The sequence below is a fragment of the Hemicordylus capensis genome, chromosome 3, assembly GCF_027244095.1.
Source record: "Hemicordylus capensis ecotype Gifberg chromosome 3, rHemCap1.1.pri, whole genome shotgun sequence".
NCBI classification, from domain to species: domain Eukaryota; kingdom Metazoa; phylum Chordata; class Lepidosauria; order Squamata; family Cordylidae; genus Hemicordylus; species Hemicordylus capensis.
This window is the reverse complement of record NC_069659.1, coordinates 15,799,202-15,816,077: the sequence shown is the minus strand read 5'-3', so window position 1 is coordinate 15,816,077 and position 16,876 is coordinate 15,799,202. Positions and strand designations below refer to the sequence as shown.

The window sequence follows — 16,876 nt, the reverse complement described above, 5'->3', positions numbered from 1 at the left end:
AGTCTCCATTACAGTTTTTGCAATGAAGACAGTTTTTCCACGAGGCAAGAGGCCAAAATGATTAACAGAAAAGCCGAGCCAGGGTGGGGGATGGGGGAAGAGAAGAAAGAAAGGAGATTTTCTTATAACCAATTTCAGAATGGGAATCCAGCTAGTTTTTCGCCTGCCAAAATATCCAAACAGCTTTCCTTGGCCATGCAACTTGTTAAAAACACAAATCAAGGTCGCTGGCTACAAAGTGTAGTAAGGCTGACAGATGCCCTCAACAGGGTTTTAAACACAAGCTGTATATATTCCATGCAGTCTATCAGGGATATTGCACAGAACTCTGCAAAGCAACCTCTCAGATCTGTTCCCCTGCCAAATCCCTGCTAATTTGAAGGATATGAGCGGAGACGTGCTGGAAAAACTGAATCAGGTTGCAAGAGTGTCAAGCCCAGGGTATCTGCCAACACATACAGGAGACACAGCAGGTATGTTGGCACGCGGGCAGGAGTGCACCCACATGCAAAGTAATAGGATCATTGTGTTATTTTGTTACCAGTTGGCAAAGCTACTTTCAGAGTTACTTGTTCTGGTTTTCACTTTCCCTCCCTCCGTTAAAAAATAATTTGGGTGTTCCACTGGAAAGAAACGTGCTGTGGAATCAACGGAGCTGTTCCCTTCCACACAGCCTCACTCTATCCATCTCACATTCTTTTTTAGTACTGGCTATACTGAACAACAACAACCAACAACAAATATGTATATACTGCTTTTCAACAAAAGTTTTCAAAGTGGTTTACACAGAGAAATAACAAACAAACAAATAAGATGGCTCCCTGTCCCCGAAGGGCTCACAATCCAAAAAGAAACATCAGACAGACACCAGCAACAGTCACTGGAGGTCCTGTGCTGGGGGTGGAGAGGGCCAGTTACTCTCCCCCTGCTAAATAAAGAGAATCACAATGTTAAAAGGTGCTTCTTTGCTTAAGTTAAGGTAAAATTGCGCCGTCGAGTCAGTGTCGACTCCTGGCACCCACAGAGCCCTGTGGTTGTCTCTTGTAGAATACAGGAGGGGTTCACCATTGTCTCCTCCCACGCAGTATGAGATGATGCCTTTCAGCATCTTCCTATATCGCTGCTGCCCGATATAGGCGTTGCCCATAGTCTGGGAAACATACCAACAGGGATTCAAACCAGCCACCTCTTACTTCCCAGGCAAGTTACTTCCCTGCTGTGTCATTAGGTGGCTATGAAGTTTGGGCTTGACAAATGCTAAACACTAGGGAGCCCTGGTGCCTAGAATAATAAATGTCGAGGGCAGGCGCTTCCGTGACTGGCAGCCTGGAATGCCCCAGGCTGCCAATGACAGACGAACCTGGCCACCACAGTGACAGCATTTCCCTGTGCACACAAATGCTGCTGTACCGTGAGTGGCTAGAGAAGGCTGGGGGGTGGGGGGTTTAGTGACAGCATCGAGATGGGACTTCCTACCCAACATCAACAGAGAAGAGAACCAGTCTTGTGGTAGCAAGCATGCATCATTCTCTTTGCTAAGCAGGGCCCACCATGGTTTGCATCTGAATGGGAGACTACAAGTGCAAGCACTGGAAGACATTCCCCTTAGGGGAGGGGGCTGCTCTGGAGCACTGGCATACTTACATGAAGAAAGTTCCAAGTTCCCTCCCTGGATAGGGCTGAGAGAGACTCCTGCCTGCAACTTGGAGAGGTCGCTGCCAGTCTGTAGACAATACTGAGCTAGATGGACCTATGGTCTGACCAGTCTATAGCAGCTTCCTATGTTCTTATGACACTATAACTGTTAATAACTAAGTTCCTCTAGCTTCGTACTTATAGCTGATTGGGTTATTACGTTAAAACCTCAGCTTGATAAACAAGTGCAATTGAATAATTCAAGGAGGGGGGGTCTACCTTTCAACCACACTGGTTGCAGGGATGGTTAAGGCCGCTTCACATACAACCATAATAGTTTGTGAGCTACTTTCTAGTGATGCAAGTCCAGAGGATGGAGCTAATCATGAGCATAAGAACAGCCCTGCTGGATCAGGCCCAAGGCCCATCCAGTCCAGCATCCTGTTTCACACAGTGGCCCACCAGATGCTACTGGAAGCCCACAGACAGGGGGTGAGGGCTTGCCCCCTCTTCTGCTGTTGCTCCCCTTCAGCTAGTATTTAGACATACCTTGCCTCTGAGGCTGGAGGTAGCCTATAGCCACTAGACAAGTAGCCATCAATAGACCTTTCCTCCATGAATTTGTCTTAGCCCCTTTTAAAGCCATCCAAGCTTATAGCTGATGGAATTATAACATGGATCTTTCTCATCCAATCACCATCCAGAGAGGAGGACCCTGACCATGTGGCTGCTTTGTCCAGGCACACTCTCCTGCGCTATAGGATTGTGCTCCCCAAAACAGTTCCCCCACTGTCAAAGGCTGAATGGGAACCCACAGTTCTGTAGATACCTGCCCCAGGTGGGAGGGCTACAGGCTGGAGCCTCTTGCTGAGCACTGAAAGGTTCTCAAGTTGGCCACTGGCTCTCCCAACATGAAGCACAATAAAGATGAGAAGCTTCCTTAGTTGTGACCTGTTGAAAGCTGCCTTTTAGTCAGCGGACAATAAGTTGAACCTGAGCCAGCAGTGTGATGCAGCTGCTAAAACAGTGAATACAATCTCAGGTCACATTAACAGCAGCACTGTGTCCAGATAATGAGATGTCATTATCTCATTATAATTATATTAATTTTAACTGGTTTTATATCATAGTTGTTTTAATCATTTTATGCTGTTTTTATATTTGTTGCATTTTAACTTACGTACAACACCTAGGGATGCACATGTCAGGCAGCATAGAAATATGATAGATAGATATACCCCTGCTAGCAGAGCAAAGGGGCACCTTTTAAAAGTGGCAATTCTGTTTATTTAGCAGGGGGAGAGCAACTGGCCCTATCCATCTCCAGCACAGCATCCCTACCGTGGCTGTCTTATGTTTCCTTTTTAGATTGTAAACACTTTGGGGACAGGGAGCCATTTTATTTATATCAATGTAAACCGCTTTGCGAACTTTTGTTGAAAAGCAGTATATAAGTATCAGTCGTATTCTTCATGTAATCATTCCACCCTATTCTCTTCTGGTCAGACCTTAAGGAGAGGAAAGCTGGCCTTGTGGTAGCAAGCATGATTTGTCCCATTAGCTAAGCAGGGTCTGCTCTGGTTGCATTTGAATGGGAGACCACATGTGAGCACTGTAAGGTATTCCCCCTTAGGGATGGAGCTGCTCTGGGAAAAGCATCTAGGTTCCAAGTTCCCTCCCTGGCAGAATCTCCAAGATAGGGCTGAGAGAGACTCCTGCCTTCAACCTTGGAGAAGCCGCTGCCAGTCTGGGTAGACAATACTGAGCTAGATGGACCAATGGTCTGACTCAGTGTATGGCAGCTTCCTATGTTCAGTGTATGGCAGCTTCCTCACTTGGAATACTGTGTTCAGTTCTGGACCCTGCATTGTAAGGACATTGAAAAACTAGAAGGGGTTCAGAGAAGGGCAACAAAGATAGCAAGGGGTCTGGAAACCAAATCCTGCAAGGAAAGGTGGAAGGAGCTGGGTCTGTTTAGCCTAGCAAAGAGAACAGAACACTGCGGGTGAATGGGTTTGATAGCCATCTTCAAATATCTCAAAGGCTCTCACACAGAGAAGAAGGATCAGATTTGTTCTCTACTGCTCTGAGGGCAGGGCTAGAACCAATCAGTCAACATTACAAGGAAGCAGATTTAGGATAGACATTAGGAAGATTTCCCTAACTCTAAGGGTTGTCAGACAGTGAATAGTCTGCCTCCTGCAGCAATAGGTTCTCCTGCATTAGAAGTTTTGAACTAGAGGGCTGGATGGCCGTTGGTCAGAGATGCTGTAGCAGCTTCCTGCACGGAGCAGGGGTTTGGACTAGAAGACCTCTGAGGTCCCTTCCAACCCTAAAGTTTCACGATCCTGCGAGTCAAGACCCATCTAGCTCAGGGTTTCCTACACTGGCAGGGATTCAGACAGCCCTGTCTGAGATGCTACCAGGGATTGGACCTGGAATAGCACCTCTCTGTGTGGAGGAGTCCTAAAACGCCTTTTGGTACTCACAAGGGTGGGGACGGATGGATACATTTTCCAGCACATATTGAGCCAGTGGGAAGTGCAATCCAAGAACTCTAACAATTGTGAGAGGAAGTGGCTTCCATGGGGGTACAAAGAGAGCCTTCTGGGCAACACATGCTAGGGATCATGAAAATAAAACCAAAAATGCAATTGCTAATACTATAATGCCTTTATACAAGTCTATGGCATGGCCACATCTGGAATACTGTGTAGAGTTCTGGTCACCATAACTCAGAAAGGACACTACAGAATTGGAGAAGGTGCAGAAGAGGGCAACCAAGATGATCAGGGGCCCAGGGACCTTCCTTATGAGGCAAGGCTAGAATACCGGGGGCTTTTTAATTTGGAAAAAAAGTGGCTAAGGAGAGACATGATAGAGGTTTATAAAATCATGCATGGTTGGAGAATGTGTAAAGGGAGAATCAGCATCATCTATGAAACTGATGGCCAGGAAATTTAGGACCAACAGAAGGAAGTACTTTTCCTGACAGTGCATAATTAATCTATGGAATTCTCTGACATGGGATGTGGTGATGGCCACTAGCTTGGATGGCTTTAAGAGGACTATGAGTGTCTACTAATCCTGATGGCTACAGGCTACCTCCAGGTTCAGAGGCAGGATCCCTCTGAATGCCAGCTGCAGTGGCAGGAGAGGGGGCATGCCTTCATCTCCGAGTAGTGTAGCTTCCCAAGACATCTGTTGGGCCACTGTAGGAAACAGGGTGTTGGCCTAGAGAGGCTATTAGAGTTGTGTACCAAACGGGACACCCAATCTTAGCTAGTGGACACCCAGTAAGCATGATTTATACACACAACATTCATGTAATGAAGGGGGGGGAATCATCTCAGGCATTGTCAATATGAATAAATTGTAATATTTTTAAACAAACCCTTTCTAGTAACATTTAAAGTCACAGGCCTTATTTTAAGAAATATTAGTAGTTATAGGCCAACAGTAGTTGTAACTAAACTGCATCAGCAGTTATAACAAAACCATACAAAAAGTTTTCATGAATTTTTATTAAGTTTAATGGGAAAGAGTGGCTTTTAAAAACACGGCTGTGACACAATATGGGTCAACAGTGGACACCCAGTTATAATTTCTTTAAAAGTTTTATGGGACCAGATAGGTCTTGGGTCTAGGGGTGTGCACGGAAAATGTTTTGCGTTCAATTCTGAATGGAATGGAACAGAATGGGATGCAGAAACCGCAGATCCTTCTGTCAGAATGACCCCATTCTGAATGGAATGTTCCAAGCGCCATTTTGGATTCAAAAATGGTGCTCTTCTGGCCTCTTCGCATGCATGGGCACTATTTTGGAATCCAAACTGGCACTCAGAATGGGTTGAAACATTCCACCTCAGAATGGGTCATTTTGAGCTCGAAACAGGCCCCCTTGTTAAGGACATTCTGTTTCGAGCTTGGAATGCTCAGAACAGCCCGTTCCAAGGCAGAACGTTGTGCCTGCAGAACGTTCAACACATCCCTACTTAGGTTTGCTCCAGAAAGGCTCCTCTCATGTTCTAACACATCCATATTAAGTTACATGGCATATGTGCTTTAGAGACATTAGTGCCTTTTACCCCAATCATACCAAGAGTTCAAGGCCAGCAGAACTCACTTTACTGCTATAGATTCCAAGAATCTTCCAAGGCCATCACAAGACACAGCAGCCCAGTGATTTTGCAACTAAGGCAAACTTTTTACAGCTGGTGGAAATAGCCAAGATCCCCTGAGCATCACCCAATAAAGCAAGCGTCATTTTAATCATGAGCTGCACAGTCCATCCATTGCTGGTGTTTCCAAAATGTGTGTTGCACACAATATTCCTCACCCCTCCACTATCCTGCCACAGGCAAGACTTGCTCTCGTTACCTCATTAAAGCATGAAGTATAATGGCTGGACATTTGCCTCTAATCAGTGTTGCTTCTGGAGTCAGCAGTCAGAATACACACAGGAACAAAGAAAAGCGAGTCTATTTTTGGCCAGATGGAATTGAGGGGTGGAGGGGAGCAGGGCAGTCCAGCCAGGGTGTGTGCTCAGGCATACAGATAAGAAGTTAAACATTAATCTATCTCCAAAGAAACCACTTTAAATAGCACTTTTTGAAGAAAAAAAACCTTAAGGAAAATGGAGGGGGAGCAAAATTAAGCCCGAGAGCAGAGCTGCATTGTTGAATTCTTAAACCACAAACATGCCTCTTTCTGATAAGTATAGAGTGTGCAAAAGAATTTCAGAGTTTATACTGAAATTGCAAACTGTCTTTAACCAAACATCTCTCTCCACCCCTGCATGCCAAATGAATGTACATGTTGGAAATGTGCGTCCCATTCTCACAAACAGCTAACAAAGCAGCCAACCTGTTTCTGGACTATGCCACTGTAGGCTGCAAGTGGGGCCTCAGATGAATGAATTTATTATTTGTTCGATTTCTAGATGCCCTGCATTTAAAGAAAAAGAAGAAGAAGAATCCTGGAACACAGAAAATAGCGTGTCAGGGAGAGGGCGAGATCAAAACCTTTCTCCCTGAAATCTAGTTGTCTTCGGGTAGGGGATGTTTTTGTAAGAAAGAGCAATCAATTATAAAAGCCCTCTCCTCAATCAGGATTCTAAAGTGCTCAAGGAACAGGGTTTCCTCATAGGGACATAGGAAGCTGCCATATACTGAGTCAGACCATTGGCCTATCGAGCTCAGTATTGTCTACACAGACTGGCAGCAGCTTCTCGAAGGTTGCAGGCAGGACTCTCTCTCAGCCCTATCTTGGAGATGCCAAGGAGGGAACTTGGAGCCTAGATGCTCTTCCCAGAGCGGCTCCATCCCCTGTGGGGAATATCTTACAGTGCTCACACTTCTAGTCTCCCTTCCATATGCAACCAGGGCAGACCCTGCTTAGCTAAGGGGACAAGTCATGCTTGCTACCACAAGACCAGCTCCTCCTCATTGCTGGTTGCTAGATTGAGCCTTAAGGACTGCTGCAGATGTGGCAATACAGCAGAGGGAGCTCTTCCTATTGCTCCACATCTTTGCCTTGCCCAATATAGAATTACTGCATTTCTTCTCTCATTCAGGATCTACATTGCATTTATGAAGTGCATAGATCCTGGGTCATGAAACATATGACCATACCAAGGAACATACCAAGACCTACGGAGAACATATCGAGACCTACCAAGTCAGGAACATACCGAGTCAGACCATTCATCCATCTAGCTCAGTACACTGACTGGCAGCCGCTCTCCAAGTTTCAGGTTTCAGGCAGGGGTCTCTCCCAGCCCTACCAGGAGAGGCCAGGGAGTGAGCCTAGGACCGACTGCAGGCAAGCAGGGAGCTGCTCTTCCACTGAACTATGGTCCCGTTCCCTGAGGGGAATATCTTATAGCCCTCACATGAGGTTGGCCCATCCAAATGCAAACCAAGGCAGACCCTGATTAGCAAAGGAGACCATTCATGCTCACTGCCACAAGACCAGCTCTCCTCCCAACAAGGAGGAGAGATGCACAAGTTCTATTTCAGAGATGTGGGAGGACAGGAAATAAAAGGAACTCCTGCCTCCTTTGAAACATTAGAAGAGAGCCAGTGTGGGTGGACTTACATCTCCATGTAGTCCCGAATATGACGAGGACAAATATTTATATACTGCTTTTCAACAAAAGTTCCCAAAGTGGTTTACATAGATATAAATAAAATGGCTCCCTGTCCCCAAAGGGCTCACGATCTGAAAAAGAAACATAAAATGGACACCAGCAAGAGCCACTGAAGGGAGGCTGTGCTGGGGCTGGATAGGGCCAGTTGCTCTCCCCCTGCTCAATAAAGAGAATCGACACCTTTAAAAAGTGCCTCTTTGCTCAGTTAGCAAGGAGGGGATGTCATGAAGGGATGTTTCATGCTTTCAGTGGATTCAAGATACAAAATAGTCCTAGGATTGGTTTGAGGGCATGTGTTGAAACACCTTCCTGAAGCTAAGCAGAGTTAAGTCTGGTCAGTGCCTGGATGGGTGAATGCCTGGGCATCCCATAGACACTGCCTTGAACCTCTTGGTGGAAGAAAGGGAGGATATCCATGTAATAAAGGAGAAGGGGAGATCTACATTCTCAAACATCCAGGGGGAAGGCACAGACCATGAGCTCCCTGGCACATGATGCCAAGGTTTACTGCACCATGCATGAAATGCGGATTGCTCTCACGGCCCTTGATCTGCTTCACAGGGTTGCTGCAAAGATAAAATGCAAGGACATATACCTTCCTGAACTCCCTGGAGGAAAGAGGGAGCCCAGATGTGATAAACAAATGGGATTGTGTCCAAAGTCACTCTAATGCAGGGCTGGGCAAACTTGGCCCTCCAGATGTTGCTGAACTACAACGGCTATCATCCCCAGTCACAATAAATTGTGGTTGGGGGGCTGATGGGAGTTGTAGTTCAACAACAGCTGGAAGGCCAAGTCTGCCCAGCTCTGCTCTAAGGACACTTTCAGAAAGATGAGTGCCAGGCATTGCTCCCTCTAACAGGGATACCCAGATGTTGTTCACTACAACTCCCAGCATCCCCAGCTTTGACCTTTGGCTGGCAATTCTGGGAGTTGTAGTCAACAACATCTGGGAATCTCTGTTAGATGGAACACTGGTGCCAAGCTTTCTTATGCAGAGCCCGATCCCCACATCCCACCCCCTTGTCCAGTACCTACTGCACAATCCCCCATGCCACTCTTCATAACTACTTCCTTGCAGTAGCTTCCCTCCTTTCCAGTTTTAATGCTATTATACCAACTGTAGAGGGGGCCGCCCGCTGCCTCTACAAGTTCAACTAGGCCAGGGGTTCTCAGTGTTGGGTCCCCAGATGTTTTCGGACTTCAACTCCCATAATCCCCAGCCGCAGTGGCCTTTTGTTGGGGATTATGGGAGTTGAAGTCCAATAACATCTGGGGACCCAACATTGAGAATTCCTGAACTAGGCTATGCTTTGAAGTATGTTTGCAGGGAAATTCTCTCTCTCTCTCTCTTTTTAATATTGTTTTAAAAAGATATAAACAAAGAGAAATAAGAAAAAAAGAAAAAAGAAATAGAATAGTCAAACCCAGCAATTACAAAGATTCTCAATATAGTCTATATACACTGACCTTTATTCCTTCAGCCAACATATCTCCTCACCCCATACTCTGCGCATTATTGAGTACAGAATTGAAACAACAATGATATCTTGCTGTCTGCATTAATTTCCTCTACAAAGAAAAGCCATATCCCGGATGGGGTTCCAATCCCTGTGGTATATTATATTGAATAAATGGTTCCCACACTTGAAAAGAAAAAAATCTTCAGATTTATTTTTAATATATTCAGATATTTTGGCCATTGAGGCATATTCCCAAAGGTTGAGATGCCAGTCATCTAAAGTCGGAATCAAATTTGTTTTCCAACAGGAAAGGATTATTCCCGCCGTTATCATATATAAAGAAAGTTCAATACGTTTTGCAGGAATATGCGGTTTAGTAAAATTTAACATGAAATTTTCTGGAAGAAAAGGGAAGTTTATATGTAAAATTTGCTGCATCTTGGAATGGATTATTTTCCAACATTTTTGAGCTTTTTTACATGTCCACCACATATGATTTTTAAAAGTACCCATCTGCCCCATATGCAGGGAAATTCTCATGGAAGCAGCGAGGCTCCCTGTTGCTTCTGATGGGACATTTTCCCAACATGGCCCCAGAGCATGGTTTAAAGTAGGTTTGCCAACAGTCCATTAGCAGAATAAGGGACACAGAGGGGAAATATGTGGGTTAGGGGCCACATCAGAGGCCTGAGTAGCAGTGCTATGTGTGTTCTAACCACTTTCAACTTAAACTAGTTAGAACCACTGTTCCCTCCAACAAGGATACCCAGATGATGTTCACTATAACTCCCAGCATCCCTAGCTGCAGTGACCTTTGACTGGAGATTCTGGGAGTTGTAGTCAACATCTGGGAATCCCTGTTAGAGGGAACGTGGTTACAACTTAGATCGCTTCTCCTCCACTTATTGATATAGCCATAGTTAGCTGAGTTGTTAGTCATTTCGCACACGAACACTATCTAGCAATCATCACTTGCGTGATTTTCATGAGCCTGATACCTGGAGAATGGTAAGTTAGCCAATCACTGATGGCTGTTAATGTTAATGTCCCCAATATGGGACTACTGGGGGAACCCAACCAGCCCACAAGAACCACAGAGTACTCTGGTAGGGAGGGGGAGGAGTTGAAGCACATGGACATGACCTTCATTTCATTATTAGTGAAAATAAATGATTTGATCTCAGTCATAGGTTTTTCCCATTAGCTGAAAATAAGGGACAAATGGTGTCCTGTAAGGGACAGATAATTTTGGAATGAAATAAGGGACGTCCCTGCCAATAAGGGACTGTTGGCAACCCTAGAAAGCCACATGATACAACTGAAGCTAAGCAGGTCTTGATGCCTGGATGAGAGACACATATGCCACCTTTGGGGATGAGGCCATGGTACAAGGGCACAGCAGGAAATGACTTGATTAGCAAGCCAGAGGTTGCCGGTTCGAATCCCCGCTGGTATGTTTCTCAGACTATGGGAAACACCTTTATCGGGTAGCAGTGATATAGGAAGATGTTGACAGGCACCATCTCATACTGTGTGGGGGGAGGCAATGGTAAACCCCTCCTGTATTCTACCAAAGACAACCACAGGGCTCTGTAGTCACCAGGAGTTGATCCTACTTGATGGCACACTTTATCTTTACAATGGTAGTAGAGTGTCTGCTTTATAAGCAGAAGGTCCCAAGTTCAACCCCAAGCATCTCCAGGGCGCTTTCCAGATGAACCTTTTCCACAGTGCCACTACAGATCTGCTAGGTGTGCTGTGTTGTGACACCGCACTCCCTGTGTTGTGACACCGCACTCCCTGTGCTGACAGCAAGGTGCCGTTCACATTTCCGATGCCTTACTTTGGATTTTACCTTTGCGATTTAGTGCTATAACGTTGCAAGACCATTGCAGAAAAACAGCTGTATTTTCCCTGTTGTAGGAGTTTGAGATTCTGGGGGGTCTTTTTCAAAACAAATCCTGCCAAGCCAAAGCATTTTACTGCTGTTCTCTGGAAGGAGCCCACGTAGGGCTGGGAAAGACCCCTGCCTGAAACCTTGGAGTAGCTGCTGCTTCTCAGTGTAGGTAGGCAGTCCTGAGCTAGATGGACCAATGGTCTGACTCTGTATAAGGCAGCTTCCTATATTCCTATGAAATAAACCAGAGGAGGGGTCCACAAACTTGGGACCCCCCCCGATGTTTTTGGACCGCAACTCCCATCATTCCCATCATTCCCATTTTGGTCAGGAATTATGGGAGCTGTAGTCCAACAATATGAAACTCACGCCATGAACACCAACCTGCATGAATTGTCCTCTTTGCTAAGCAGGGTCCACCCTGGTTGCATATGAATGGGAGATTACATGCACCGTGAACACTGTATGATATTCCCCTTTGGAGATAGAGCCATGCAGAGAAGAGCATCTGCCTGCTTGCATGCATCAGGTTCCAAGTTCCCTCCCTGGCATCTCCAAGACAGGGCTGAAAGAGATTCCTGCCTGCAACCTTGGAGAGGCTGCTGCCAGTCAATGTGGACAATGCTGAGCTAGACGAACCAATGGTCTGACTCAGTATATGGCAGCTTCTCATGTTCTTGCTGAAATTACATGATCTGAAAAGCCATCGCTCGGCACTACTGTGCCAAAAAAACACTGCTGCATGGAAATTACCCAAATGTAGGGGAAACTATGCACACCTTCATGTATGAAACCTGCACTCTTTTTTTTTTTTTTTTTTTGGCTGAAGTTATGTGTCTTTCTGTTAGCTCTTACATCGGATCATGTCAAAATAGATACAAGTTGAGTATCCCTTATCCGGACATCCGAAATCCGGAATGCTCCAAAATCCGGACACCACGCCGTAACAACAACGCCTCAGCTCACTCACCCGCAGATTCCCAATTTTGCTGCTTTTAAACATGCAGTCAAAACTTACTTATTTCAGAAGGCTGTTTTTGTCTGCAATTCTCTCTAGTTGCGGCTCTGTTTTTATTGTGAAGCTTTTTAAGGCTTTTGATGTTCTTGCTTTGGCACTAGAGGGAAAAGGGAAAAACCCCTCCTCCACTCCCTGCTCAGTTTGGTGCCTGCTCTGTTGGTGTCTGTTTTGGTGCTCTGGATCCCATGCCCAAGATATCTCATTATGCAAATATTCCAAAATCCGAAAAAAATCCAAAATCCGGAACACTTCTGGTCTCAAGCAGTCCGGATAAGGGATACTCAACCTGTACTTGCATAACTTTCCCACATGAAGCACATATTGTTTGGAAACAGACTCATGAACATAGTAAGCTGCCTTATACCGAGTCAGACCATTGATCCACCTAGCTCAGTGCTGCCCATTGATCCACATAGCTCAGTGTTGCCTACTCTGACTGACAGCAGCTCTCCAGGGCTTCATACGGGGTCTGTTCCTAGTTCTACCTGAAGGTGCCAGCAACTGAGCCCGGGATCTCCTGCTTGCAAAGCATGTGCTTTCCCACTGAGCTACAGTTTCCTCCTGGTAGGAAAGTCATCATTTGGAAGAGCCCTGACTTCTCCTTAACAAGGCATTGAAAACAGGCATTCCAAGAAATGGCAAGAAGCTTAACTAAACAGCTGAGCTCAAGAATGGGTGGGTCCCAAGCCAGATCAAAGCAAACACCCAGTAAAGTGTGCCGTCAAGTCGATTTCAACTCCTGGCGCCCACAGAGCCCTGTGGTTTTCTTTGGTAGACTACCGGAGGGGTTTACCATTGCCTCCTCCCATGCAGTATGAGATGATGCCTTTCAGCATCTTCCTATATCACTGCTGCCCGATATAGTACCAGCGGGGATTCAAACTGGCAAACTTCTGCTTGTTAGTCAAGCATTTCCCAACTGCACCATTAGGTGGCTTGGCACCTGAGGTGTAATGCAGAGTTTGATTCAGTCCTAGCACAGCGGCTAAAAGTATATATTGGGAAGGCCCTGGTTCCAATCCTAACGCAACCCAAATCTCAATAGGTTCTTAAACAAGTCTGAATTTTATGAGCCGCTATTCCAGGACACATTTCTGTAGGGGCTACTGAAATGACACATGCCTGCTACTGCAAGCAGGATTCCAGGTCTACTGCAGAGCAGATGGACATCCAGGTGAAAGGATGGGGCAGGGAACAGCCATGAAAAACTGCTGCCGCTGTTTCATCTCCCCATTTCATGTCAAATTGAAAGGCGCAGGATGCAGCTCCAGATCACAACCTGGCTGGCAACTGTACAGAAGAACAGCTGCAAGGTTTTATGTAAGTGCTAGGCATTATTATCAGAGTCACTGAGCATGCACAGAGTGCCTGATGCTCGGCACATAGCAATCGCCACCAGCTCCTCTCTTTTCGTCACCCACATACTCATCAGGAATTAGGGAGAAAACTGCAAGGTCCCAGAATGTGCCTTGAGGGGAACGCCTTTGCAAAAGAGATTGTCACAAAACCATCTAGTAGATCCCTGGGAATTGGGAAAGACCACAGAGAGTGAACAAAAAGGGGGAATGAAGAAAATTATCCCAGTGGCCATAATGAAGTGTTACAGGAAAGGTGTCGGTCCCCAGCTTTTGTTGGAATACAGTTCCCATTATCTCCTTTGGGAGTTGTAGGATTCCACAACATCTGGGGACCCAGGCTAGAAAGCCCCTGTTGTGGGATCAGGCACCTCTGATCTGTGCCAAAGAGAGATTCCCTGCATTTAAGACAGGGCTGCACAACGTTGACCCACCAGCTGCTCTTGGACTACAGTTCCCAGCATCCCCTGCCACAGTGTCCAACAGTCAGGAATGATGGGAGTTGTAGTCCAGCATCTGCAGCAGGGCCAAAGTTGGGCAGCCCAGGTAATCAGAAATCAGGTGGACAAGAAACGGGTATGAAGAATCAGCACCACCCCAAAGGCAAGAACTTCAAACCATTCTCTTACATCCTAAAAGGAGAAAATTTGCCTAATCTCTTGAGATTTGCTCAAATCCCATGGATTAAGATGAAAACCACGGGTATCCCATGCACAATAGCCCTTCCCACTCCTCGGCATGCATGCATGCATGCATAAATAAATAAATAAATAAATGCTATTTTTTACCCTATTTTTAAAGATACAGCAGCAGCAACCCAAACCCGAGCAGAAACTCACTCCGCTCTGACAGACTGGTTTCTAGCTACCCTCCCAGAAAGAGTCCCTTGTCGCGCATGTTTACTTGGAGGCAAGTATCCCTCGGTTCAGCAGCGCTTACTGCTATGGAAGTGCGCATCGCTCTGGCTGAGATCTCATTCCTTGGCTTTGGAGCTCTTTTGCCAACTTACTTACCGCTTCATCCCGGTGCCGAGCGCCGATCTGGGATTCCAAGTGCCCCAGAGGACAATTTGAAAAAAGAAAAGTTAGGCAGGTGACGACAGAGGTCCCATCGCGTCCAGGTTTGTGGTGCTGATGCTGCTGACGCTGGGCGGGAATTCCCCCACTAGCTCAGACCTGCCTTCTGCTCGCCCCAGCACAGATCAGTGCAAACCCGCGGCCCCACACACAAAACAACTTGTGGGGCTTGCACGGTTCCCTCCTCCGCCACCAGTCACCAAACTCCTGGACCTTCACAATCCAAGAAGGAGATGCAGAGAGAGGAGCCGGGAAGGATGGTGGTTTTCGGACGCGCACTCTTCGCAGGTGTCACTTCGGAGCCGGTCCTCTCCTTCTGCAATCTGTTGCTCTCAGCCCTCTGTGCAAAAGGAGAGAGCCGGCGGGGCGGGGGGAGCAGCGAGGAAAACTTCTTTGCAACTCGTCTGCCGGCACTGCAGCGCAGGCGCCATGTGACTCAAGCCGCCCTTTCATTCTTTCTGCGGAGCTATTGCCCCTCCCCTCCCTAAACAACGCCCCCCCCAGCACACGCCCCTCCCTGCAAAGCAAATCTCAAAGTAGGGAAAGAGATCCGCTGCTGCAGATTTCAAAGGCTGTGTTGCAGCAGGCCCCCTCTTTTCCAAAGCATTTGGGGTGGGTGGGTTTGGAATGGGGAAGAAAAGAGAGAGAACTCTCCCCCTCCCCCGTGTTTTTCTCTGTGTGCCTTTAGCTCTCCAGTTTTCCTGTCCCCAAAAGTTTTATTTATTCTCCTGTTGTTTCATTGATTGCGCGGCGGGGTGTGTGTGTGTGGCTTAGAACGTCTCCTGGGAGTGCCCAAAGTTAACTCAGTTCAGCCACTTGGGCCGTTTCTGTTCAATAGAGAACAAAAAAAATAGCAGAGTTCCAAACACAAGGAATTGTGCGGGGGGGGGGGGCGATGCATTCCCGGAAAAGACTGAATGGCCTGTGGAATGCAGGGGGTCCCCTTCTAGTGGTCACAGGGAGAGAAAGGAACACAGCAGAAAGCTTAAGACCACAGTCCTGATCACTCTCTAAACAAAGTAGGAACTTCGAACTAGGATTATCACTAACTTCTGCACCATGTAAAGATCTTTGTATCTCATAGGTTGGGAGTATGCAACCTTGGCTCTCCAGCTGCTGTTGAACTACAACTCCCATCATCCCAAGCCACAATAAATTGTTGCTGGTGATGATGAGAGTCATAGATCAACAACAACTGGAAAGCCCAAGGGTTGCACACCCCTGTCATAGATTATGCTGGCTTGGCCTTTGGAATGCATGGGGTCTTTCCCAGTTGCCACAAGAGAGCTGGTCTTGTGGTCACGGACATGAATTGCCCTCTTGCTAAGCTGGTTTCACCTTGGTTTGCATTTGGTGGATGACTGCATGGCTAATACCCATTGATAACCCTATCCCCCATGAATTTGTCAAACCCCCTTTTAAACCTGTCTAGATTGGTGGCCATCACCACATCCAGTGGCAGTGGATTCCATAGTTGAACTTCATGTTGTGTAAAGAAGTACTTTTTCTCTGTTCTGAATCTCTCAGCGTTTACCTTCAACGGATGACCCTGGTTCTAATATTAGAGGGAGAAGAACTTCTCTCTATCCACTTGACCCACACCGTGCATAATTTTATGCACCTCTATCATGTCCTTATTACCCACCTTCTTTCTGAATTAAAAAAGTGCAAACATTGTGGTCTTTCCTCAGGGGAATCGCTCCGCCCCTTGATCATTTTGGTTGCCCTTCTCTGTGCACCTTTTTCATCTCTTCAAACTACAAAGGTAAAGGTAGTGCCATCGAGTCGGTTTCGACTCCTGGTGACCACAGAGCCCTGTGGTTTTCTTGGTAGAATACAAGAGTGGTTTACCATCGCCTTCTCCCGCACAGTATGAGACGATGCCTTTCAGCACCTTCCTGTACAGGACTTCAAACTATACAGTTTGCTTTTCTGCATTTTAATGTAAATGTTGAAATGGAGGGAAATGTTAGTTGATTAATAATCTTTCTGTTAATGATGAATCCATGGATGGGTTAAATAAATGCACATATTAACCTTCCTTAACAAAGGTTCCTCTTTGAGGATACTGGAGAAAAAGTGACATAATCTACAGTTGCATCAGTCAAAAACTATCACTCAGAAAGAAAAACTATTATTAATTTTTATTTTTCATTCTCTATTATAGCTTACCAGAGCTGTAATAGGTTCAAAAATAAACAAGCATGCCTCAGTCCCATTGATTAAAATTTGCTCCATTGATGAATGAATGAATGAATGGAATATTTATTTCGGTCAACGA

General features: G+C 46.1%; 1 protein-coding gene across 1 annotated transcript in view; it reads right to left on the bottom strand.

Moving 5' to 3' along the window:
- PRSS23 (serine protease 23) overlaps positions 1-14,999 on the bottom strand; it is a 28,048-nt gene extending 13,049 nt beyond the window's left edge. The window contains exon 1 of the mRNA XM_053312889.1: positions 14,533-14,999. Within this exon, the coding sequence (XP_053168864.1) occupies positions 14,533-14,540 (8 nt within the window). The 5' untranslated portion in view covers positions 14,541-14,999. The remainder of the gene's footprint in view (positions 1-14,532) is intronic.
- Between the last annotated feature and the right edge of the window lie 1,877 nt (positions 15,000-16,876).